This window comes from Coturnix japonica, chromosome 3 (genome assembly GCF_054131305.1).
Source record: "Coturnix japonica strain WE chromosome 3, WE-NBRP24, whole genome shotgun sequence".
In the NCBI taxonomy this organism is placed as follows: domain Eukaryota; kingdom Metazoa; phylum Chordata; class Aves; order Galliformes; family Phasianidae; genus Coturnix; species Coturnix japonica.
The window spans coordinates 14610294-14634408 of NC_140665.1; the positions used below are offsets into that span (position 1 = coordinate 14610294).

Consider the following 24115-nt stretch of genomic DNA (forward strand, 5'->3'; position numbering starts at 1 on the left):
CACCCCGAGCCAGCCGGGACTCGGGGCGGGAGGAGCCCACCGCCCGCCTCCGTCCTTAGGAGCTTCACTCCGCTCCCCGCCTCCCGGTGCCGTCGGTACCTGCCTTCCCTCCTCCTGCCCCTCATGCATATGGATGGACGCATGCGCGCGCGGGCGGGCTCCCCGCCTGCCGCCGTGGGGTAGATGAAGGCGAGCGGCGGCGGCGCTGCCAGACGGGCGGCGGGCGGTGCGTGCGCTGCATGTGCGTGTGTGTATGTGTGCGTGGGGGGGGGTGTGTGTGTATGTGTGTGTCCCGGGGGGCGCCTCCGCCGCGCGCTGCCCGGCGACCTGAAAGCAATAAAAGGATCGGGATAATAATCGCCAGAATCAAATAAAAGAGGAAAAGAAAAAAAAAAAAAAGGGCGGACGACGAAAAGAAAGGAGAGGGGAAAAAAAAAAAGAAAAGAAAAAAAAAAGAGGGAGGCGAGAGAATAAGGAGAATAAAAGGAGGCCGGGCTGCTTTGCATTGAAGACCGGGGCGCTATTGAAAGCGCCTGAAAAGCGGCGTTGTTCGGCGCGGTATATAGAGCGGGCGGCGGCGGCGGCAGCGGCGTCTCCTCCTCCTTCTTCTTCTCCCTCCGTCCCTCCCCGGCGCGTCCCGGAGCGAGCGGCGTTGGCCTGCGGGCGGGCAGCGCGGCGGCGGCATGCGTGCGGCCCGGCGGGCGGCGGCGCGCTCCCTCGTTCTCCTCCTGGCCCTGCTGGGGCTGCGGGCTCAGGTACGTGCGGGGCGGTTCTGCTCGGGGGTTCCGAGAGCCGCGGGGCGGGGAGGGCAGCGGTCCGTGCGGCGAGGCGAGGCTCCGAGTGCCGTCAGCGCGTATCGCTTGTTTTCGGGCTTATTTCCTCTCCCTCCTGTTTTTATGTGCAGTGTGTGAGGTTTTTGGGTTGGTTTGTTGACTTTTAGCTTTTTACACCGTGGCTGAGCGCGGTGCTGCTCGTCCCGTCCGCCGCCCTCCGAGAGGTTCCGTGCCGCTCCTGACGGGCTGCGAAGCCCCGCGGAGCCTTTGAGAACTCGGGGCTTCGGGTTCTTTTCCAGCATCCGAGCTGCTGGGATCATTGACGAGCCTTTCTCATGGGTATTTGCTGGGAAAAAGCTGGATTTTGGTGTTTTTTTTTTACCCCCCTTAATGCTCTGTGCGTGCCTCTCTAAAGCGAGCTGCCTTTAAGATGACTTTCCCCTGCCTGCAGAGCTGCCGTAGGGTTGTTTGGGGTGGAAGGTGAGGTAACCGTGTTTTTCGTTTCTTGTTTTTTTTCTTTTTCTTTCTTTTTCTTTTTTTTGTTTTTTCCTGCGGTTCTTTCTCGGGACGAGCAGGTGGTGTCAGCATCGGGACAGTTCGAGCTGGAGATCTTATCCGTGCAGAATGTGAACGGCGTGCTGCAGAATGGGAACTGCTGCGACGGCACTCGAAACCCCGGAGATAAAAAGTGCACCAAAGATGAGTGTGACACCTACTTTAAAGTTTGCCTCAAGGAGTACCAATCGCGGGTCACTGCTGGCGGCCCTTGCAGCTTCGGATCCAAATCCACCCCTGTCATCGGCGGGAATACCTTCAATTTAAAGTACGGCCGGAATAATGAGAAGAACCGGATTGTTATCCCTTTCAGCTTCGCCTGGCCGGTGAGTGCGCGGCCCGCTCCGCGCTGCCGGATGGTGCTGCCGGAGCTCGGCTCGCTGCGGTCAGCTCCGGCTCCTGGTGCGGGGATGGAGGCGCTGGGCTGGGGAGGCGGCGGGCGCCTCGGCGAGGGGAGCCGGCACAGAGCGGCAGGAACGAGTGAAACGCGGTGGTTGTTTTTGTTTGTGTTCCCTGGGGCTCACAATGCTCAGCCTGTTCGATTTGAAAGTCAGATGTGCAGCGAGGGGGATCTAAATGGGTCAGGGAAGCAAACCCTGTATCTCTGCACTTTACGGCATGAATAAGCCTCTTGAGAATTAGAAGGTCAGGAGTTCATTTATTTATTTTTTGTTTTTTATTTTGTTTTTTTTTCCAAAGCAGTGAAGCCTTGGGCTTAAGCCAAAGGAGCGGTGGGTTGGGGGCTGTGGAGGGATCCCGTGTGAAAAGTGTGTGTCATAGCTGGCCTCCTTCCCTGGAGCGTGTTTGGGAAGAGCTTCCTGCTTCCCCCAGGGGAAATCTCGCTGTGCTGCTTGGTGTTGATGGGAGTTGCTGCTGCTCTGGGTGAGCTGGTTGCCAGCTTCCCTGGGAAGCTTGCTGTGTCTTGAGGTATGTGCAGACTCTGGAGGCTAAGGCAGGAGCCTGGCCATAGCTTTGGTCCATCTCACCCTCTCTTACCCACAGTGCGCCTTTTCTGGCACGCTGCCTCTGTGATCCATAGATTCTGGCTTCCCAGTTTGCAAAACTTTGTGAGGCCTTTTGCCAGCCACTTTCCCACTGTTGTCCATTTCAGTAAACAGCGGTCAGCCTTGTGGGACAACAGTGGGGGTGACCTCTTCATTAGTTGAGATCTGCCTCATTGGTGGTCACGTGCAGAATGCTGGCTTGCCCTTCAGAGTTTCTTGTTGCTTCTGGAGAGCTCGAGCCTTAATATGGTTAGACCTACAGAGGAGTCCTGTACTTGTTGCACAGACCCTAAGGACCACCCTTCCAAAACAACCATCACATGGGACAGTGACCCATTCATGCAGTAGGGTTTGGGGGTATGTAAGACTGCCACTGCCATGGTCTCAGTACTACAGGGTCACTGCTCTGTGCCCAGCAGTGCTGCCAATGCACAAGTGAAAGCTGAGGATGGCCAATGTGGGGGGGCTTTTGTGCACACATGGCAGTCTGCCTTTTGGGGTGGCTCTCTCAGATGCTTTGGTATATTAGCAGAAAACTCCCAAATTTATGTTCCTAAAACTTGTATTTAAAGATCACCTAGGAAACGAAACTGTTTTTCCCCCTCCCCTTCTCCAAAGGTGCTGAGCACACACTTTCCCAGTGACTGCCTTGGGATATGTTGATGCTCAGCAGTTTTGAATATCCAGTCATCCTAACCTAGATGCCTACAGTCATTTTTGCAAGGGGTGGAGGGCTCTTGCGTGCAAGCAGGGGAGGAGTGAATCCTGTTTCCTATCCTGTGTCACTATATCATTGCTGGAGAGGTGGAAGCATTTGTAGATTTTCGGCACTCTTCAGAGCTTGGCCCTTCCTATAGTCAGATAAGGTCTGGTTGCTGTGAGGGCGTGGAGTTGTTTTTTTTTTTTTGGGGGGGGGGAAAGCCCGCCCCGAAAGCATTCCTTCCTCCAGTTGTAGTGCAGACACCCACTTTGTCAGTCCTGTGGCCAAGTGCTGTAGGCAGCTACGAGTTCTTGAAGCGTCCTGTGCTGCCTCCTACCTGCCTTCTCTGTCAGTTGTGACTTCTGGAGCAGCAAAGGCTGAAGAGGCAGAAGGGTGAAATCAAGCCTGCGTTTTTATGGAGATAATATTACAGAGTACAATAGCAGAGTTAACAAAAGTATTCTCTGTTGGAAGTACAAGTCTGTCCTTTCTTCCTCTTTTTTTCTTTTTTTTTTCTCCTCCAACATGAATGAGATAAAACTGTTATCAAATATGCCATCAAAGGGAGAAAAGGGTTTTGTAAAAATCTGAGGTATTTGAAGCTCTGCCAGTGGCTGTAATGCTTGTACTGCAGGGCTTTTTTTTCTTGGTTGGTTTTTTGTTCAGAAAAGTTAGGGACATCTCCCCCCTGCACCAGTCAGCTCCCAGTCATTTAAATGCCTTGGATCTGAAGATACGTGTATATAGGAAAGATGTGAAAAGCAAAGTTTGGCCTGCTAACACTCTTCTGTCCTTAGGATCACTAGGAAGGGAAATCTTCAGTGTAGTAGAAGGACTTGGAGGTTCTGGGAACCATGGAAGAAGGTTTTTTTTTTCCCCTGCTTCTTTAGTGGAAGAAATGTGTCTGTTGTCCTGCTGAATGATTGGGATTGCAGAGCAGCAGAGTAACTCCAGTGCAGCCTGCAAAATGAGTAAAGCTCATCAACTTCTGACAACTGTTTCCTGCAACTGGAAATTTTTGGACTAAATGTTTTTGTTTGTTTTTTTTTTCCATGCAAAAATATTGTTTTTGAGCTTGTGATGACTGTCCTTAATTAATCCTTAAGCCTGCATCCCAGCTTTAACTTCACAGGACACGGCTTTTTGCTTAGCCACTGTGACTTCTAAATAGCACTGGAACAAAAGAATATCTAATGTGACGAGGCACTTGTTTGTACTAAAACTGTGTACAGAAATCATTTTTAAGTAGTTCTGAAAGCTCTCAAGATAAACTGGTAAACTTAATGAGCCAACTCAAATCTGATGCTGAAATTTCAGCACTTAAAACAATTTCTTTAGATGGGTTAACACTGATTAGTCAAAGCGTGAGATCAGCTTGAGATTTACAAATGTGGGTAATCATGGAAGTTTACCATTAGTTTTCAGTTGGTATATTTGAAGAAACTGGAGCTAAACTGAAACGTTAATGGTGTTGTGCTTGAAAATTCATGCCCATCTCTGTGTATGAGTTGTTTGTGTTCTGTTGTTCAAGGGAGGTTTGTCTGGGATGTAACATTCCAAACTCTTGTTGCCTTTGTGACTTTAAAAAAGCAACAAGAAAATGGGGGTTGGGGTGGGAAACTCAAAGCACTTCTTCCCAGTCAAGCTGCCCCTCTGGTCTTTTGTCAAAAATAGGTACGTTGTTTTAGAGTTTCTGAACAAAGAAAATGATGTGTAATGTAAATGTGCTGTTAGTTGTAAGGTAGATTTGAAGCTCTGGAGACTTATTACAGACTCACGCAGTTAGCTGTTGTCAGTTTTGATATGAATCCTTGTGAGTAATGGCTGGGGAGATGGTGGGCCGTAAATTCATTTAAGTGATTGGAGGTTTGACAAAGTTGCTAGGGAACAGGGCAGCAGACCAGCACATAAAAACACACTAGAGTGCATCCGGAAAGCCACCCCTGCAGTAGCTTGCAGTTCTACACTAATTTGCAATGATAATAATAGTTTTAAAATATATACACACAGCTAGGCCTTACTCATATGTTCTTTTAGAGACTTGATTGATTTTTCTTGCTGGGCAGGCTTGGCTTATGAAGCCACGCAGAAAAAGTATGGAACAAAAGAATTTCCATGTTCCACTTGTCAAAGTTGGTCCCAACAAGTTTTTTTGGGTAGACACATGCTCTTCTCTGGCATAAATCAAATCTCTTGCCTTTCTTAAGGAATCAAGCGACATTCATAGTCTGATGTGTGCTGTACCTTGAGGGAGCCACACATGCATTAACAAAGCAAAGCTTAGCAGTAAACTCTGCTTTTATGTGAAGAGAGGGTTTTTTTGCAGATTTGATGAGGCTGTGAGTAAGAAGCAGGTCAAAGTTGGCAGTTCCTCTGGTATGCACAGCTCTAATTTGAAACAGCTTGTTTATCCTGAAATTATGATCCTTGTAATTATTTAATATTGGGGCCAATTGCACCAACCCACCAGGAAACTACTGAGGGTGGAAAAAACCCTCCAGCATCTAGATAGCTTTAGTGTAAAATATGATGGAAAAAGTGTTTTGAATGTTTTAATTCCATCTTTAAAAGATAAAATATTTGGCCTTTCCCTTCTTTTAATGACAAATCTTACTGTTTCTGGTTCCTGGTGATGTAAAAGATGTCCTCTGTGTAGGCACTGCTTTTTCTGGCTAGAAAGAAGGAAACAAAAGAGCTTTAGTGTTGTGTTCTAGTTTTTAAGATTCATTATTTCCTTTTTTCCCCCTTGCCTTGACAAAGAGGCTTCCAAAATATTTATCTGTGCCTCATTAATTAATGCAGTGGCCTTTTGAGAGAAAAGCATCACATCATTCAGCTGCTCTTGTTATTGTTGTTTTATTTTCATCTTTGTTTGTTTTGTTGCATGTGTTGTTGTTCTATTTCTTTTATATAATTTCAAACCATTAGGTAACAATCATACAACTAAAGCTTGATTTTATTCTGTGTTGTGGGTTTTTTTCCCCTCTCTGCAGTGAGCTTTTGAGAACTTGCAGTAGCACATGGTCAGTTTGTTTAAGCTCTTCTTAAGGAATGTCTGCTAAATCATCTTGGAGCAGGGGCAGATCAGAAGAAAATGCTATAACAAAATGCATATCAATCAAGTAATACTCGCACCCCGTCATTTGTTGTTCACTAATAAGAATAAATCTTCAGCACTTAAAGTGCAGTGTTTTGCCTGGGATGACTAGCCAAGATGGAGCTGAGAGTATTAACTGACCTCTGGAGTGTAATTACCATCTGTGAAGCTGTGTTTTTTTCCCCAGGACTGCAGAGAAGCAATGCAGCTACTTGGGGGTTTTGGACTTGTTACATGTTCTAAAGAGATATTTATGTTCCAGTCAGTTCAGGACTTCATTTTCCTGGTAAATCCATTTGATTATATTACCATAATATGCCTAAAAATAAATCCTGCCTGCTTCCAGAACTTTTGTTCTTGTGCTACATAATGAAGGCCCGCTCCAGTTTAGCTTCAGTGGCAGCTGGATTGGGCCTCATGTTGAAGCTTATTCTGAAACTTTCTCAGACTGCATATATCCAGTGCTGTCGGCTTGTTTATGCAGCTGGAATTCTGCATGTCTAAAAATGAATTGCATAAAATTGATGCTTTATGCGTAAATTTCTAGCTGGGGAAACTTACTGCTTGGTTGTGGAATGAAGGCCTCAGTAGAAGTAAATGAGTTGGGAAGCTGGTAAAGTTGGGCCTCAGTTCATGGTGTGAGATGTGCAGTTTGAGAGGCTTGCATTTATGGCATTTATTCCAGCTTCAGTACCTCCAGTGCCCTGCAATAACCTCAAGCTTAAGTTTCTTAAAAGCATTTCTATATAGATAAAACTAAAGACAGGATCACCATTGAACAATCAGACTAAAGTTAGCATTTCTGCTGAGGGACAGAAGTTTTATATGTTACTTAATTCAGTTCTAATAATAATTTTAAATGTGAGCCATATGCATCTTAAATGGGAAGAGATGTGAAAATTAGAAGTTGTTACAATCTTTTCTTGTTTCTCTGGTGCTCATGGCTCTGTGGTCACTCTTCTACAGCTTAAATTATACTCATTATTGTTGTAGTATTCAGAAAAAGCTGTAAAATGTGGATAGAAGTGGTTAAAGTGGTTTGTAAGTAGTCAAACATCCCGAGTCCTTTACCAGCTCGACCCAGTTCTTATGCACTTAGGTAAATAAGTAGAAAGGCTTCTTGTTCAGGCTTGCTCTATGTGAACCTGACTGTTTTGCTTGGCTGGCTACTAGGTATTCTCTCTATTAACCTTGCCACCCTTTTGTAACTGGTGCATTTAATTATCAGTGGGATGCTTTAAACAGGTAGGGGGACTGATAAAAGCAGGTAATCTGCTTGTTGGGGGAGGTCAAAAGCAACTGTTGACATCTTGGCCTATCTACCAGCCTTTAACAAGCGGGGCTCCGTGAGAAAATCACCCTGTAACCAGATAAGGTGCTGATTAAAATGCTGTTATTGTGTGATGCACCTCAGTAGCTGCAGTCACCTAAAATCTTTAGTTTAAAAGGAAAGATTTTTACATATAACATCACACAGTATAAATATACGTACGTTCTAAGAAGAGCAGTGGGAGGGATGGATCCAAAGTCACCCCCCTCTAACCCAGTTCATTGTTTCATTAATGCACGCTAGTTTTATGATTGGAATACATTGTAGCCTGGCCACCCAGACAGCGACACTGACTGCTAATATTAACCCAGAACAATAGCGTGGCCATACTGACTGCAGGGAGGATTACAGAACATAATGGGGCCTATCCAAAAATAATGCTAATACAGGACAAGCAACAGGAAGCAGCAGTAGACTCAGCATTGCTCGGCTCCCAGACAAACCATGGACTTACTTCGCACAATGGCAACTTCAGCACATTATGTATTCACAGGACACTCATTATTCCAGCAAGTTTGACAGATCAGAGATCAGGCTGATTTACTGGATGCTTAAGCACATGCATAGTTTGGATAGTGGTACTTTGTGTTCATCATCTGGCAGGAAGGAGTTGCATCGTGATGATCTTCAGTTACTGGCTTGGCTTATGCCAAGCTGGTATGGTGGGTGAAAGTCATTCCTGTAAGTTGCCAATGAATTAAATTTGTTTTTGTATATTCTTTCAATGGCACTGAAGTGTTTACCAGCACTAACAGCGATGGTGGTAGTGCTCAAAATGAAGAGTGAAAGAACATTGTGCTTGCATTTTCACCTGGGCATGTTCTGATGAGACATGCCTGTTTGAGGCTCAGCCTAGCACTTGGTCAGGAACTCAGATGCATAAAATCACTACAGCTTGCTACGCCAATGTATGCAGAATTAAGAGACTAACAACTTATGAGTTGTTGCCTTAGCCTTGTGTCAACTGGGCCATAGAACTGCTTCCCGACTGTGTTCAAGAAAGAACCAAGGAAATCGTTTCTCTTTTGTAATGTAATTTCTCTGGATGAGGAACCAGTTGTCTTCAGCTCCTGTGGAGGAGCACTCTATTGTCAGGGTTCACTGGCTGACTGTGGCATGACGTGGTGATGCAACTGCATGGCGTCATTGTGACTTGCCATGTGGCAGCAGGAGCATTCAAGGGAGAGCCCTGCTGACTTTTAGGGGAAGTGGTTTTGTGCCTAGCCTTAAATGTGCTCAGAGCTGCCCTCCTTCCTGCCTTTTGGGAGCTCTGAACTACTACTGTTTATCCATTCTTTGTCTCAGCCCCTTCTAGCTGAAGGGCAGAGAGACTGCAGCAGCTCCCTCAATGTGCTGTGCCCCCATGATAGTGTGCCCAGCTCCTAGCCTTCTTCCTAGTGGGCAGGCAGAGACTGAGGACTGTTCTGAGATGAGTCTTTGCAGCTGTGCCTGGCTGGGAGTGCATGAGGAGAAGAACATGGCTGAGCTTAACCTGCTCTCCTTGTTCAGCAGAGGGAGGAGCAGGCACAACATTAAGAATGCAAACTTCCCACTGCATTTGTCTAGTCATGGTTTCACATGCTCAGCAAAGCTCTTGCATGGTTTAACCACAAGGATAGAAGGGAAAGAAGTTTGACAAGTTGCAGCCTCTTTCAAAAGGAGGCTGTCCTTTTGCTAATAAGCCTGATGTTTTGGTCTTCCTCTGTCACACAGAATGTCTGTAGAAGCCAGAGTATAAAGACACCTTTATTGGACAGATATCTGGATGAAGAGAAGAAGAAATAGCAGATAAAAGAGCTTTGAACGCCTGTTGTTTAGTTAGAGCTGCAGATATTTAAGTAACTAGAAAATATGCTGTATTACTCTTTCAGGCCCTTAAAAGGGACTTTCTTTGATGGATTTCAGTGAGTTGTATTATCAGTGGGCTGAGGCTAAGAAATGGTAGCTTGTCACTCAGGAAAACAACCCTTGCATATGGCTGCTCGCTTTATTTTATTTGGAGAGTGATCTCAATCATTTCCATCCTCTCATAGCTTAACTCATAGGACTTACGCTTAAATTTGACTGTGCTGCCTTTCAGCCCTCTGGGTGGATCAGTCTGTGGATGCTGTGTCAGCTTGCTGTTCCTTTCAAACTGCCTTTCCTCTCAAGTCAGAGTCTCTGCCTTCTGGTCAAGCTCAGTCTTACAGTGGCTAATTGGGTGTGACTCCAGAAAGTTCACCGCTGCTTCTTTGCTTAGGACATCGCTTTGATGGAATAAGGTGCACGATGTGGAATTCTTGTGTCTGGATATATATATATTTATTCAAAGATGGGCAGAGGTCAGCTGTGGGCATGGGAAAACTTAAACCTCCTCACTGTAAGTAGTCATTCCTGAGATATCTTAATTGTTGATCTATAGAGTGGGGATGATATGCACTTTTAAAATATAACAATGGTTCAGTCTTTGCACAGGGCCCTTTTTTGGGGCAGTGGTGGGGAGGCATTGGTTAGAGTTATGTGATGGCTGTATTGCTGAGGGGCAACTTACTGCTGTTGTGGGAACGTGGGGGTCTGTGCTTTTTGTATTGAGCGCAAAGTCTTGTCCTTTCTCTGCCCCGTGCTGAGAGGAACTGAGCCTAGAGATTAAACTGCCATTCTTGATACCTTCCCTTTTCAGGATAGGGATTCCTTATTTAAAATATGTCAGATGAGGTGAGAGGGGGCACATAGAAACAAGGGAGTTGCTAGGGGAGGTCTTTCCTCCCTGTGTTTTATTTCTATCCAGTTAAGCAGAAGCTCTTTACTCTGTAAACAAACTCCTGTTGGAAAGTGGTCACGCAGGTATCTAGCAACATCAGTACTTAAAGCCAGGATTCAGCCTTTCCTTTCCTTAAGGGCTAGGTGTGTTGGTAAACAGTCCTGAGAACCAACCGGTAACTGTTGCTATGAGTTTAGACAAAATATCTTCCAAAACAATTATGCAAGGCCGAAAGGAAAACATCCTTAACTTTATTGGAAATAGCGCTAGTTGTCATAATTCATTCTCTATATCATAACACTTTTTTTCTTCAAGCCTGCAGTAACACGTTGTGCTTTGTTTCCAATTAAACCAGTAAGAAGGCATTCATGATAGTGCAATGTGTATCTCTGAAACGGCTCAGGAGCGCTATTTGAGTTTTGTTTGATTGATTCATGCAAGAACTTCAGTCTGCTTTCAATACTGTTAAATGATCACATTGTGCTTTTTGTGTTTTGTTTCAGAAGCTTCTTCCAAGTTGAGAGACTTGTTCTGGACTAATAATAAATATGTCACTTTCATGAAATATTAACCAAAAATGGTGTGGCCAATGCAGCCTTCCTGTAAAAGTCAGAATGCATGTCTCGGCTTGCCCAGCTTTGCTTACTTTTTGAAGCATTTTCCCACAGTTATCAGTGAACAAAATGGAATCCCAGTCTGCTTTGAATATGAAACATATTTAGGCTATATTCCAAGCTGGTGTCCATCACAAACTAGGTTTTCATTCAGAGGCTGCATGCTGTGTCCAGTCGTGAGAAAACAGTCTGCCTCAGCCCCTTTTTCTTTCTTCTTTTTCTTTCCCCCCCCCCCTCGTCCTCTTAAGGAATTTGAGGTCTGCCTTAAAGCTGCACCTTGTAGCAGCTTTATTTTGGTTTATTTTGGCAACTGCATTTTGCTTTCTGGTAGAGAAAAGGTGTTAAGGGCTGCAGGCCACTACTGAGTGCATATGTAATTAAGAAGAAATAAACCTTACAGTACGCAGCTTCTATGGCAAAGCATCAAAGCTCTTCGTGGAGAGAGTTTATATTTGTTCTGTTATTGTTCCCACCAGAAAGATGTTGCGTTTATTACTTCATTTGTAGTTCTTAATATACTTATCAAATCAGAGGGCGTTGGGTTTTTTGTCTTATTCTTCTTTGGCTTTTTCTCATTTTTGAGGGTTTTTTTTTTTGAATCCTTCTCTAAGTTTGGCTGTGTCTGGCTACATGGCAATTTTGAGAGATACAGCTAAGTTAATAATATCCCAGAGAAGGGAGGGGGTGGGGAATACATCTTAATGGCTCTTGTTCTCAAGTTAGGATTGAAGATAAGGTGGCTCAGATGAAATAGCTGGCATCTGTCCAACCCATGGAGTCACTCTTGATTAGTTTATGCTGATGATTATTATTACTGGAGTGCTAGGGAGCTCATTGGCAGGTTAGTTTGTCTGTAAATGTGACACGGGGTGGATAGCGCGTCTTCCCTTTCCCCTGCTCTTCCAAATAGCTCGATTTTAGCCTTTGTTTTACAATGCTTCTCTCTTAGCCCACCCCCTTCCCACATCCATCAGTTCTTCCCTCAGTTACCTGATACTTGTGGGAGCTGCGATGGCCCTCATGCAGACAAAGCTTTCAAAGGGGGTGCTGAAAAGCAAAGTCCCTAGAGATTGTGATGTCAAGGCAGAGCACAGTAATCTTAGCAACACTTCTTGCTTTCAGGATGATTGGGGGCAGGGAAATTAAGACTGCTTTTCTCAAAGTAAAATTCTTTTGAAGCAGTTGTTGAGTGGTGGCTCCTTTTTGGTTGGGTTTTTGGTTTTGGCTTTTTTTTTTGTGATGTTTTGTGGTGTTTTTTTTTGTTGTTGTTGCTGCTATGCTAGTTCAGTGTCTTCTCTCTTCAGTGTGCAGTATGCAATTCCACATGTGCTCAGCTGAGGCTACAGCATAGTGTCAAAGGCTGGACTTCCTGGTTAAGTACATAAGATGCATTAATGATGACAAAGATGAGGTATCCAAGGTGAAAGGTCTCCTAAGTCAGACTGGATAAGGTAGCTTACAGGGTTTCAAGGAGATCACATTTGTCTCAAGTATAACCTATTACCTATTTATGTTTTCCTGGGCGCAGACCAGGTATTTTTTGAATCTGAATTGTATTACTGTTTTTCCTTCAGGTGGCTTTGAAATTAACTCTTGTTTCTCTTTTGCAGAGATCCTACACGTTGCTCGTTGAGGCATGGGATTACAATGATAACTCTACTAGTAAGTATTTGTTCCCTTGGTTTAATTTGTTCGGGCTCCTTGATTTCCTGTCTACTGAAAGGTATTTGGCAGCCTACCCAGCTTACTGTGAACAGTGAGGAGAGTGATAAGCTCTCCCACAATCAATTCAGAGCAACTGCTCCGGGCTCTGCAGTAGCCTGTCTCCTTATTTCCTGTAGAGGGTGAGTAGCTTGCTCACTTAGGCACCAGCAGTTTCATGCCTAAAAATAGATGCTGTTAATTCTCACCACCTCCTCAGGGAGAATAAAGGTTCAGGAGTTTTTCTCATTTTGTTTGGTTTTTCTTTTTTGTGCATTGTTTGCTTTTTTTAAGATTGATGTTTAGGTATTTAGTTGCTGACGAGGGACCTCTCCCTGCAAACTGTTTGCTTCTCAAAACTGAACACTGCATTAAAAAAAAAAGAAATAAATGGCCAGGTGATGCATTTAATGACTGTAGAAGAGGAAGAGAAGCAAATGATTATCAGTTCTTCCTTGGGGGTTGGATGTCTACAGACTTGTATTCAGGGACTATAAAAAATGTTTACCTGATAACACCTGGTAGAGCTGGCTGGAAATCAAGGGTGGGAATCTTTCCCCTGGAATGTCTTTTGGCTGGTTGAAGTTGTTTTCTGCTGAGCTTTTACCATTGGCTAGAAGAAGCTATATAGTCTCCTGGCATTATGAGCTGTTCTGTATACTGCCTACTGGTACTGAAGCAGGTATGCAAAATTAGCTCTTTTTTTCAATGTAGGGTTTTAATAATGTGTGGTAAAGGCCACAGGAGGAACTATGAACTTGTAAGCCTTTGACATGACAAGCCTTTTCCTTCAGCAAGGAGATGTCAGCATTGCGGTCCATATTCCATAAATCTTACGGCACTTGTAGACCCCTTTGACTGAAATGGACTTCACAGAAGAAAGGCCTTATAGAAATGTACACAGTGCTGTGGTTTTCTGTTTACATTTTAATTGGTGAAGAATAGACAGTTTGGGAACAGCTTTTTGAGTCCAAGAACCTTTCTACACAGATCTGCTTAGTGGTGTCCGTGATTTGCTTTACAACCTGCCACGTTCAACACTTCTGCAGTACCTGTGATCTCAAGTTCTACTCCAGCGCAGTCTGGGAAACCTCTTGGCTCTTGATTAAATATGTTTTATGGAGGAGTAGAAAATGGATTGCTTCAGCAGCAGAGTTGTATTAAAAATGGAAGATGCCTGAATTCAAAATGAAGGTCTTGTTTACAGTAGGATCTGAAGATTTTTTTCAGACTGGGTCTCTGCCACTTTTGCTATTATTAGAGCTCATCTTTTTTCATGAAACAACTGCATTTCCAAAGCTACACAATGAACCCTTTCTTTGCTTTCATGTTCTGGAAGTACAAATGTCTTCAGACAAAATTGCCTCATTTCTCAGCAGTACATTTGACCAAGTGCAGACAAGTTCTTATGTATGTTCCTGATTTGCATTTCTGCACTGGCTTTGTTGTCGCGCATCCATCTGTAGGTCACTTCAGTCACAGTACTGCACAAAGCCATTTCTTTGTAAAGTCACTTTACTTACAGTCAGCTTTCCCATAGCTAAGGAATGTCTTTAAGAACAGCTAAGGAAATAATTAGAACTAAACAATTGTCATCATATAACGTGATGAGGGGTGGGTTTTTTTTGTTTTGTTTTTTAATACCCAGGATTTTCTTTCACCCTAATTACTATTGAATTCTAAGTACTGTGAGACCTGGTGTAGGGAACCTGCTTTGTCAGGGGGGTTGAACTCGATCTCTGGAGGTCCCTTCCAACCCTACATTTCTGTACTCTCTGATAGCTCTCAAAAAACTGAGTATAGTAGGCTTTGTGTATTTTGCAATAGTTTCAACACCCTTCTGATCAATGCAGTCATTAGGTGATCCTGGAATGGATGCTTCCTTCCCCTCTCTACATTCCACTCCTCCTACGTTCCTTTAATCACATACTCTCTCTTGTCTTACTTCCAAGAGTGTCTTGCAGTTAAATTCTGACCCTGTTGAAGCTGATGAGAATCATGCTTTGCTGGAGCCAAGATTCAATGTAAATAGTTTCCTTACTCTTCTCTAGATTCCATCTTGGTACTGTTGCTTCATACACAATGCCAATGGGGTTGCCATTGCCTCTCAAGCTATGTTAAAGAGCTATCATAAATGACTGGTATCAATTATACTGTCCTTAGCCACCCAAACTGCTTAGATAGAGTCTGGATTTCTTTGGTTCTTTAGTTCATTTTGTTTCTTGATGCTTGATAGCTGTAATTTCCAGAAGGTAGACCACTGAAAGGCAAAGGCAGGCAGTAAAAGTAGCTAATTTTGCTGTGCCTTGAAGCTTGGGTACAGTTGTTCACTAAATAAACAGACAGATTAATAGCTTTAAAGTTTAGCCACAGAAAGCTAAGGGAAGCAACTGTGACAGCAAAGTGCTGAGAGGAAGCTAAAGATGTACAGAAAGCCACTCTCTTCTGCTTCATCAATTTCTAATTGAATAATGTTTCCTCTAATCTTTCTATCAAAGCATGGGATTTTTACTCTGATGATGTCAAGGGAATTATGAAGATCCCCTTCTTTCAAGCCCTGTTGAATTCTTGTTTTGTTAGCCAATCTACTGCTTTGGGGTTGCACACTTCAAAACTTCAAAACATTGTCAGTGCAGGCTAAGAATGGAAGAGTTGTTGCAATGCCTTCCCCGATGTCTGGGTCAGCACACTTGTGTAAGTGCATACTGACAGGTGGGAATAAGGAAGGGTGGAGAAATTCTTATACAAGAAGGAACATGCCAATACTTCATTGTGAAAACTGTGGGTGATGGCTAATGGAAACGGATCTTAAGTCTGTCAGCCTATGAATTTAAATGTGCGGTAGTAGCTTTATAACATGTATCAAATCAAAGGCATTTTAGCTGTGATTCAAAGTGAGATTGCAGCTGGCTTTCATCTGGGCCCTTAGCAAAACGAAGTCCAGTGGACTAAAAAGGGTGTTTCCATTTGAGCTCTTATCCACAGACTGAACTCAAAGGAATTGGTGTCACAGATGTACAACAAGGACATACTTCCTAATGAGCTGACAGATAGGGGAAGAATGATAGAACAGAGGCAAGATCTCTTTTCCAAGGTGATTGTTTTTCTGGTGCCAAGGACTAAAACAGTTGTCTGTGTGAGGTTCCTCACAGAGAACAGGAAAAGACCAGAGAAGCAAGTGGGAGGGTGTGCAATACTAAGTTGAGCGTCAATTCCCTTCTACTACTTAGAGGAGAAAAGGAATAGAGCTGATTTACTCACAAGAAACAGGATGTCTTTATGCCCACACTCAGTATTTTGGGAAATGTATTCCATTTCCAGCTATGCTGTAGATCAGGGTGTAATCTTGGCAAGTGCAGCAAAGCCATCTCCAGCACGCATGAGTAGAGCTATAATCGCTTGACTAGCCCCATTCAAGGCAAACAGATATGCATCTGCTTAAGTACCTCTTAGAATTAGTAATCTTGTTGATGAGATCTAAGAGCCTTACACCTGCACAGTACAGGGTATGATATTGCTCTGGATATACCAGTATGGAAAGTCCTGAGGTATCTAAATTAATAAAAGCCTGTATGCTTTTGAAAGTCTTATACAAAGATGTGAGGTTGGGGACTTAGTGCCAATGAATAATAAATAACAGAAAAGCATTTAATTGGAAAATATAAAACGAGAAATACCAGAAGATGCATTAGAAGTTGTTGCCCTAAATTTCACACTGTAAACAGCTAATGAGTGCTGCACACTTGAGCCAAGAATACTCATAAAAATCAGTAAATGCTTACTTACATATATAGGCACCCTTCTGAGGTTGTGGAGCAAGTGCTTTGACTTAACTATTCTTAAAACTATAGACAAGTAGGCAGGATCTTGTGATGAACTGACAATAGGTAGCACTCCTGCAAAGCCTGTTTGGATGTTCTTTTTAAAGCTAAAAATCAAAAGACTTTAGCAGTAATCTAGAAGTATTTTACATCAGACACTGCCCATGTGTTATGTCGCGTCTTGTAGCAGGTTCATTAGTCTTCAGCGCTTCCATAAAATCTCCAGGCTTTCTTTTGGAGTTGTCAGAAGAGCAAACTGAACGTGAATACACTTGAATTCTTCACACTTGAATGTGCTAGTGCTTCCCGCACTGCTTTGTAACATAGTGTTGGCAAACTGCCCTTATACCTAAACTTTTCCTGTGTTTGGGATTATGGTCCCATACACAGAACAATGTAGCCTGGTACTTATTTTGTTTTTTTGTGTTTTTTTTTTTTTTTAAACTATGTGTGCAAGGATATTTTGGCTGTTTTATGATAAACTTTCATTCGGCAGTCAAGTGCTTGCTAGCAGCAGGTTGTTAGACAGTGTCAGATCATTCAAGTCACAAAACCTGAACTACAAAGTGAAATACCACAGATGTATACAATGTTCCAAGCTAATGTGAAATATTATTATTTCAAGCCATAATTTAGACAGTTGTAGGGCTCAGAAGGCCAGAAAACCTTTGCTGGAACTAAATGTCGAGAACAAAGTCTAAACTTTGAAAAGCTCTATTGAGAGAAGGGGATTGTGTAGCAAATACATCCCGTAATTTGAGTTCTCTTCTTGGAGCTCTCGCCATCTTGAGTTTTTAGTGTCAGCTAATATCTGAAGGGAGAACTTTGTGGTGTTTTTCAGCCAGAACTCATGGATGTTGACCAAATGCCAAAGTTGCTAGTTTTCAAAGTAGTGTTTACACCAATGTCCCAGAAGGCAGCAAACATTTTGTAGTGCTTATGTTCAGTTTGTGGACATCGCTTTATTAGGGTTTTGTAGTATGACTTCTTCTTTGTAAACATTCCAGTTAAAATGAAACCAATACCAGTAATGGTAATGGAGAAGCAGGGAGAGCCAACTTTTAGCTGCGTTATGTACCAGCCTGTTGGAGCTTGGCGAAAAGGGAGCTGAATTGTCTTTAATCACTAATTCTTATGGGATGTCTGCACAATGAGAAAGGGATAAGCAATGGACAGTAAGATATCTGTTCCTTCTGACTTTCAGCTGTATCTGGCTTTATAGGCTGTATGTGCATTTCAGTGACCTGTTGGTAGCTTCAAGGCAGCCTTATCTTACTCTCTAAAACACAAAATTAATAAAACCAGCTGGCTATCTTGGAGAGTCTAGTCTGATAAGCTAGAGATACGAAACATGGTAGGCAATGATACCTGAACAAAGGTTTAACTCTGGTGTCTTTTCTAACTTTTAGATCCCGATCGCATAATTGAGAAGGCATCCCACTCTGGCATGATCAATCCAAGCCGTCAGTGGCAGACATTGAAACATAACACAGGAGCTGCCCACTTTGAGTATCAAATCCGTGTTACTTGTGCAGAACATTACTATGGCTTTGGATGCAACAAATTTTGTCGACCGAGGGATGACTTCTTCACTCACCATACCTGTGACCAGAATGGCAACAAAACCTGCTTGGAAGGCTGGACGGGACCAGAATGCAACAAAGGTTTGTGACAAATGCCTGAACCCTGGATTACCGGTAGTCTTGGACAGGACTTGAGTTCTTTGTACCCACGTTGCAATTCAGTGATCAGTTTCTGTTGACAGTAGGGCTGAGGACTGATGGGACAGTGAGTAACTTGTTACACAGGGGCAGGACAAGACTAGTTTCTGCTTTGTTTTTAAAATCTTGAGGAGAGATCTCACTAGTACTGGGTTACTTAGCAGATGTGTTCTTTCTCTGAGCATCCACATCTTTGCCCTTGGGAAGAAAACCCAGCCCACTGACTTCAATGGGAGTTCTGCTGCTGACTTCAATGGCAGGATTTCCCCTTTGGTGCAGAACTTCAAGACAAGCAGGAAAGGGAGACTTGTTTTAGAGCTGACCTGGCAAGTGTGAAGCTTTGGTCTTTGAAAAGTCCCCGGGTGTTTGCTCTACCTGAGCTGGTGTTCAGCGTGTTTATTAGGGAATGGCAACTTCCTAAGTAATTTCAGGAGGAGAAAGCAGGGCTGTGAATAGGAACAGTATCAGCATGTCTTGCTGACTGAGTTTAACTGCAATTTGAATAGACGCTCATCTTAATATCCTGTCTGTTCAGAGATAGGTCTAAACATAAAGACTAGTTAAAAAGTTGCTTTGAATTAGATGTAAAGATAGGGAGAGTGCGCCAGTTCACCACAGAGGAAAATAAACTTGTAGACTCAGTGACTTGCAGCTCAGAGGTGAAATGGTTGCTTTTACATAGCAGCAACTCTTTGAACAGTGCTCTGTAAATCTAGCAGATAGATTTCATATCACAGGGAGTCACCTACTTTATTTTCTAATAGACTTGATGTGGGGGGACTTGTCAAAACCTTGGATTTAGTAGGATTACAGTGGTGGTTAGAGATTAAAACCTTCCCACCAGTGTGAGGATGCAGGGAGCAGGCTGCACACTGATATTCTTTCGTTTTGTTTTTTTTTTAACAGCTATTTGTCGTCAGGGATGTAGCCCCAAGCATGGTTCTTGCACAATTCCAGGAGAGTGCAGGTAAATGCTCCCCCATCTCTCTCTCTCTCCTTGTCTCCACCAAGCAATTAAATGAGTGACTCTAAATACAGTAGGATTGTGGAGGGAGGGTATTTTTGGAGCTGTGTTTTGGAGCAAGGCACATTATTCATGTGGACTTGCCCAGAATAAGGGTGCAGCAGGCTTTTAATGCACTGATAATTTGAATTTTGGTTTGTGAAATGGTGGCATTTTGAGGGCTGGGGGCCAGAGTGGGATAAATCATGTGAATACTGCCTAATGAGCACTAACTAATTGCTGCTGCATAAATAGTGCAAATGTTTTGTGGCTTGTTTTTTTGTTTGTTTGTTTTTATTTTTGGTTGTTGTTGTTTTTTTCCCCTCCACTATCCTGATTAATAGGCTGTTTCAACTACAAGCTTGAAGTACAGTGTGGCTTTTCTCTCTTCTCTTTTCTCTCTTTCACTCACATTTCCCCCTTTCTCCCTCCCACCCCTGCTTTCTTCGATCAGTAGGCAAAAGTCAAGCATTCTTTAGAATAGGATTAGTTAAATCTTTCTGTTCCTTTACCATTGTGAGCCAGGCTCAGAGTGCTGAGAGGTTAATAGCTGGGATGAAATCTTGTCAGTAGGCTCTGATGAATGTGGAGTTTTGCTGCTGCGCTTTGAAGTCTGTTCTGTCCTGGCAAGAAGACAATGAGAAGCAGAGTTTATCCATAACCCAACAACTAAATATTTTGAATGCTTCAAAATATACAGCGTATATTTATGGCACAGGAAGGCTTTCTCAATTATTAATACGGGGTTAACAAATATTAAACTGTCCTCATTCTTTATGAGCAGACTGGTTGTGTTTTCACGTAACCCTTTCTCATGCCTGTTTCTAAGGAATAAGGAGCTCAGCACTTTTGAGGCTACAAAGCGGTGACATTGATCCTGTGTAGGGAAAGTTAAAAGTGAAGCTTGGGTATTCATGAGTAAAGCACCGACATCTGAAGGAACAGAAGTCTTTTTTTTCTGCTTGACAAACATACTGATGCATTCTCCGTTGCCGGAGACGTTTGCATGAAGTGAGCTGCTTTTCTTTCTAGATAAGCTGTAGTTCAAACAGGAATTAAATCTGAGATGTCTGACGGTCTATGTTATATGAAAGGTCAGCCTAAATAATCACGGTGCACCGACTCTGTACTCTGCATTTTAAAACAAAACAATTTTATCGAGAAGCATTCTGAATGCAAGGTAGGAAGTAACTTCTCAACTTCTGCAAGCAATGTGACAAAGCGAAAGTCAAGCCACAGGACAGGCTTATTCTGGGTTATGCTAAGGGATTTAAATGTTTAGCAGTGCTGATATAGGCTGGTAAACCTCCAGAACACCACATAGATATATTTCAATTAAAAACAAAAAAGCCAAGCAAGTGGCAGGAAGTGCTGGGGGTCCAGATGGGGAGAGGAGTGCGTCAGTCAAGGCTACCAGCGATTTTGTGCCTCTGTCATCAGAATAAACATGCCTTGTAGGGTTGCTGTCTCCTAGTCAGAACAACAGGCTTTGTTTCCAGATCTTTTTTTTTTCCCTTTCTCTTTCTAAGTCACCTCCCACTCACTGCCCAGACATGCACTAGTGCTCTTATTTACTTAAGGTGCAACTTTCCCACACTTGATTTGCATAGTCTTGAAACAATGCTGTCCTTCTGGTGCTTTCAGATAACTTCTGCTTGCCAAGTTAGACCAATATCTTTAAAGTGAACGCAGAAGCAAGATTTTATTTTCTTTTAAGTTTTGATGAGTCATATAGGCTGTATGTTACAAATGCAACACGGTTTAAAAATAACATCCTAGCAGAAGCTTCTCTGGGTTCTGGTACGATGGACAACTTGCAAGCATTCTTAAAATATCCTTTTCCCATTTAGTGCAAGTCTCTTTCTTCAATGCAGGCCTGCCAACAAACCCAAATTTACTCATGAATTGTTTTGCAGAGCAAGTTAGCTTTCTATTTCTCATGACAAAGTGTTGCTTACATATTATTGATCAGGAATTATTACCATTAATCTTATTCTGGAATTGATGCCCAACGTTTTTCTTTTCATGCCCATAGTTTGTCCCATTTTGTTTGTTAGATGTGGAAGATCTGACTGAAGGAAGCCATATCTTTGGCTCCATGGCTTATGCTCTTTTGTGTGTTTTTGTTGTTTTTTTTTTCTTAATAACTTCTGTTTAGATCTGCTTTAAAGGAAATGAGATATAAGGGAAAAAAAACCTTTTACTTTGGCATGAAGGAGTCAAATTTGAGATTTGAGTGCTTGTTTTTGCAGGCGAGATCCATTAGTTTTGCTGCCATACAAACTCGTAGGCAAGCTGCTTTTGAAGCAATACACAATAAAAGGGAATGTTTATAATTTCTTTTATCATTCTGCACTATTACAATCTTCCCTCTACAAGAAGGATTTTCCAGGAGATACTTGAAAGAGGTTGTTTTGCCTGGTCTGACTTTCTTTCAAGTTCTCTGTGCACAAAGAAACATCAGTTGGACTAGCTATTTTCTTATATACAAGCTATTAAGATTTTCTCACTGACCCTGAATAGGCTGCAATTGAAATGGCTATTAAAAAAAAAAAAGTTTAATTAGGATGTAGTTTGTCACCTGAGATTTTTAGAAGGGAAGTCAGACTCGCCACTGGCTGCGTGTGATTACCCATTAGACAGATTCCTCTGGCTTTTTCCCATGAGAAGAAACTGCCTGTAGAAGAATGGTGGGGGGTATTATAAATAGAAAGATTAGCTGACTTCTGTACAGAAGAGGTTTATTTTCATAATTTAGTGACAGCTTAGTGCATAATTGCTGCTGATCAATTACTCTCAGGACTTGTTAATGAAATGCAGTACTTCAACCAACCTTTGCTTTTAATTTTTAACTTGTTTTCCTCGCTTCTATCTATAGATCAAATTCTTTAATGTGAAGAATCCTTGGTATACCTTGTAATGAGAACTGAGTAAAAGCCTAAATGAACTTTCTTTTATGGGAGCTTTACTTTAAAAGAGCATCTTCCTTTTAAGAACATAATTCAAGTAACTCGCTGATAGTGGCAATAAATACTTAATAATGCATTCTTCTCACAACATGAAGATTCAAACTTTTTAGAATTGGATTCATTTTAGTTGTTACCTGAAAATAGGCATAAATCAAGCTCTGAAACGCATTGGTAGAATCCTGCCGTGTGCTGTTTTCTTTAATCTCCTACTGTGGCCCAATCTATATTTTCCATGTATGAGTTCTAGTTCAGAATAAGGTTAGGTTCCGATGGAGGAGAGAATTCCTAATGCTGTGCTGCTGCCTTGCCAAAGCTCAGAGTCGCTGTTTATGGTTCAGTTCATCATCCTGCAAACTCAGCATGGCTACGATGCCTGGAACTTTGTATTTATGAGGATCTCTGGATAACTGTTGTTTCCACTGACTCCCCCCCTCCTTTTCCAATTTATAATGCACCCTGTCAAAGCCCAGAGATTGATTTGTAGTGCACACCCACCCTCTCTGCCACATTTGTATGAGGCTCCAAAAGAGTATTATTGTGCTGAATGGCCTCATGCTGATTCTCTCTGAACAGTTATTCTTTTGTCAGGAGGCCAGCTACAGAGACCTTGGCAAAACTACTAAAATGTTTGTTTACAAGAAACCATCAAACAAATGTTGAATAGCTTCTCCTTCTCCTCCTGCACCTCCCCAGTCTTTCTTAATGCTTTGGAGTTCTGCAGTCCTATCTATGTAATTCTAAAGGACTGGGGGAAAGGGAGGGCTATTAATGTATTTCAGTTTGTTTCTTTGTTCTAGTATATGTTTATATTTTTTTTAATTCTATTTTTTTTATTCTTAAATGAAGGTGTCAGTATGGATGGCAAGGCCAGTACTGTGATAAGTGCATTCCACACCCAGGATGTGTCCATGGCACTTGCATTGAACCATGGCAATGCCTCTGTGAAACCAACTGGGGTGGTCAGCTCTGTGACAAAGGTATGCTAATCTTACGGATAGCCAAGGGTAACTCTTGAATTTTAACACTGGCAGACTTACTCACTCAGTCATGCGTGTGTTCTCTCCACAGTAAGCCTCCTGAAATGTGGGAGTTTTTGTCCTTCATCACCTTAGCTGTGCATTCTCCGCTGTTACTGCACTGTTAGCATATGTGCTTTCTTTGTCAAGTCCTAGTTCTGTGTGTGGATGTGTTCTATAAAGTCTCTAGAGCAAAGCATAAGTGTTGGTGATGTTTGTCTTTTCAAACCATAGCTTTCCAACTCTCATCACCTTTTTGCAGATCTGAACTACTGTGGAACCCACCCACCTTGTCTGAATGGTGGTACCTGCAGCAACACTGGCCCCGATAAATACCAATGTTCCTGCCCTGAGGGTTACTCAGGACAGAACTGTGAGATTGGTAAGTGTGTGATGCAGCCCTTGAGCTGCCACTGATGGCGAATTGTTTTGCTGTTTGGGGATTTTATGAGGTTGGGGAAGTCAATTTCTGATGTTAGTCTTAATGTCAGGGCTGGCTATAAAGATCAGACTTGCATGTTTGTGCTCCATCAGCTTGTATCTCTGCAAATCAGCCTTCTGCTCACCAGAGATCACTACAAGTTGCCTAGTTTGGCTCTGACTCAAACAGGTGCAAGTCAAGGTGTTGATAAGCATCGTGGAAGATGACTTCCTAGTAGGCAGTAGCTTTGATTCACAGTTGGCCCAGTAGAACAATACATCAAATGCTGATGGGTGTCCAGATGTAGAAGTGTGTAGCAGGAACAGGGGGTGACTTCTTGTGATGCTGCCGTAGTCTGTATCATAATGTACTCCTGCCCTGGTGCAGCGGAGCACGCCTGCCTCTCTGATCCATGCCACAATGGAGGAAGCTGCCTAGAAACGTCTACAGGATTTGAGTGTGTGTGTGCACCTGGCTGGGCTGGACCAACTTGCACTGATAGTAAGTCCCTTCAAAATTGTATTAAAATGTGCTAGCTTCCTCGTCTATGTTTGTTGTTCTAATACCTAACGAACAAATAAGACAGCTTACTTAATGTTTCTCAGCTTTAGCATTGGTCTTTACCAGCTATTTAATATTGCGATGCTGAG

The 24115-nt window shown here is 42.9% G+C and overlaps 1 protein-coding gene across 2 annotated transcripts in view; it reads left to right on the forward strand.

Moving 5' to 3' along the window:
• Positions 1-210: 210 nt before the first annotated feature.
• JAG1 (jagged canonical Notch ligand 1) overlaps positions 211-24115 on the forward strand; it is a 35764-nt gene continuing 11859 nt past the window's right edge. For both annotated transcript variants that reach the window (XM_015857069.2, XM_085541061.1), the window contains exons 1-8: positions 211-755; positions 1349-1654; positions 12424-12475; positions 17745-17999; positions 18963-19023; positions 22875-23005; positions 23307-23426; positions 23853-23966. In XM_015857069.2, coding sequence (XP_015712555.1) covers positions 684-755; positions 1349-1654; positions 12424-12475; positions 17745-17999; positions 18963-19023; positions 22875-23005; positions 23307-23426; positions 23853-23966 — 1111 coding nt within the window. In that variant the 5' untranslated portion in view covers positions 211-683. The remainder of the gene's footprint in view (positions 756-1348; positions 1655-12423; positions 12476-17744; positions 18000-18962; positions 19024-22874; positions 23006-23306; positions 23427-23852; positions 23967-24115) is intronic.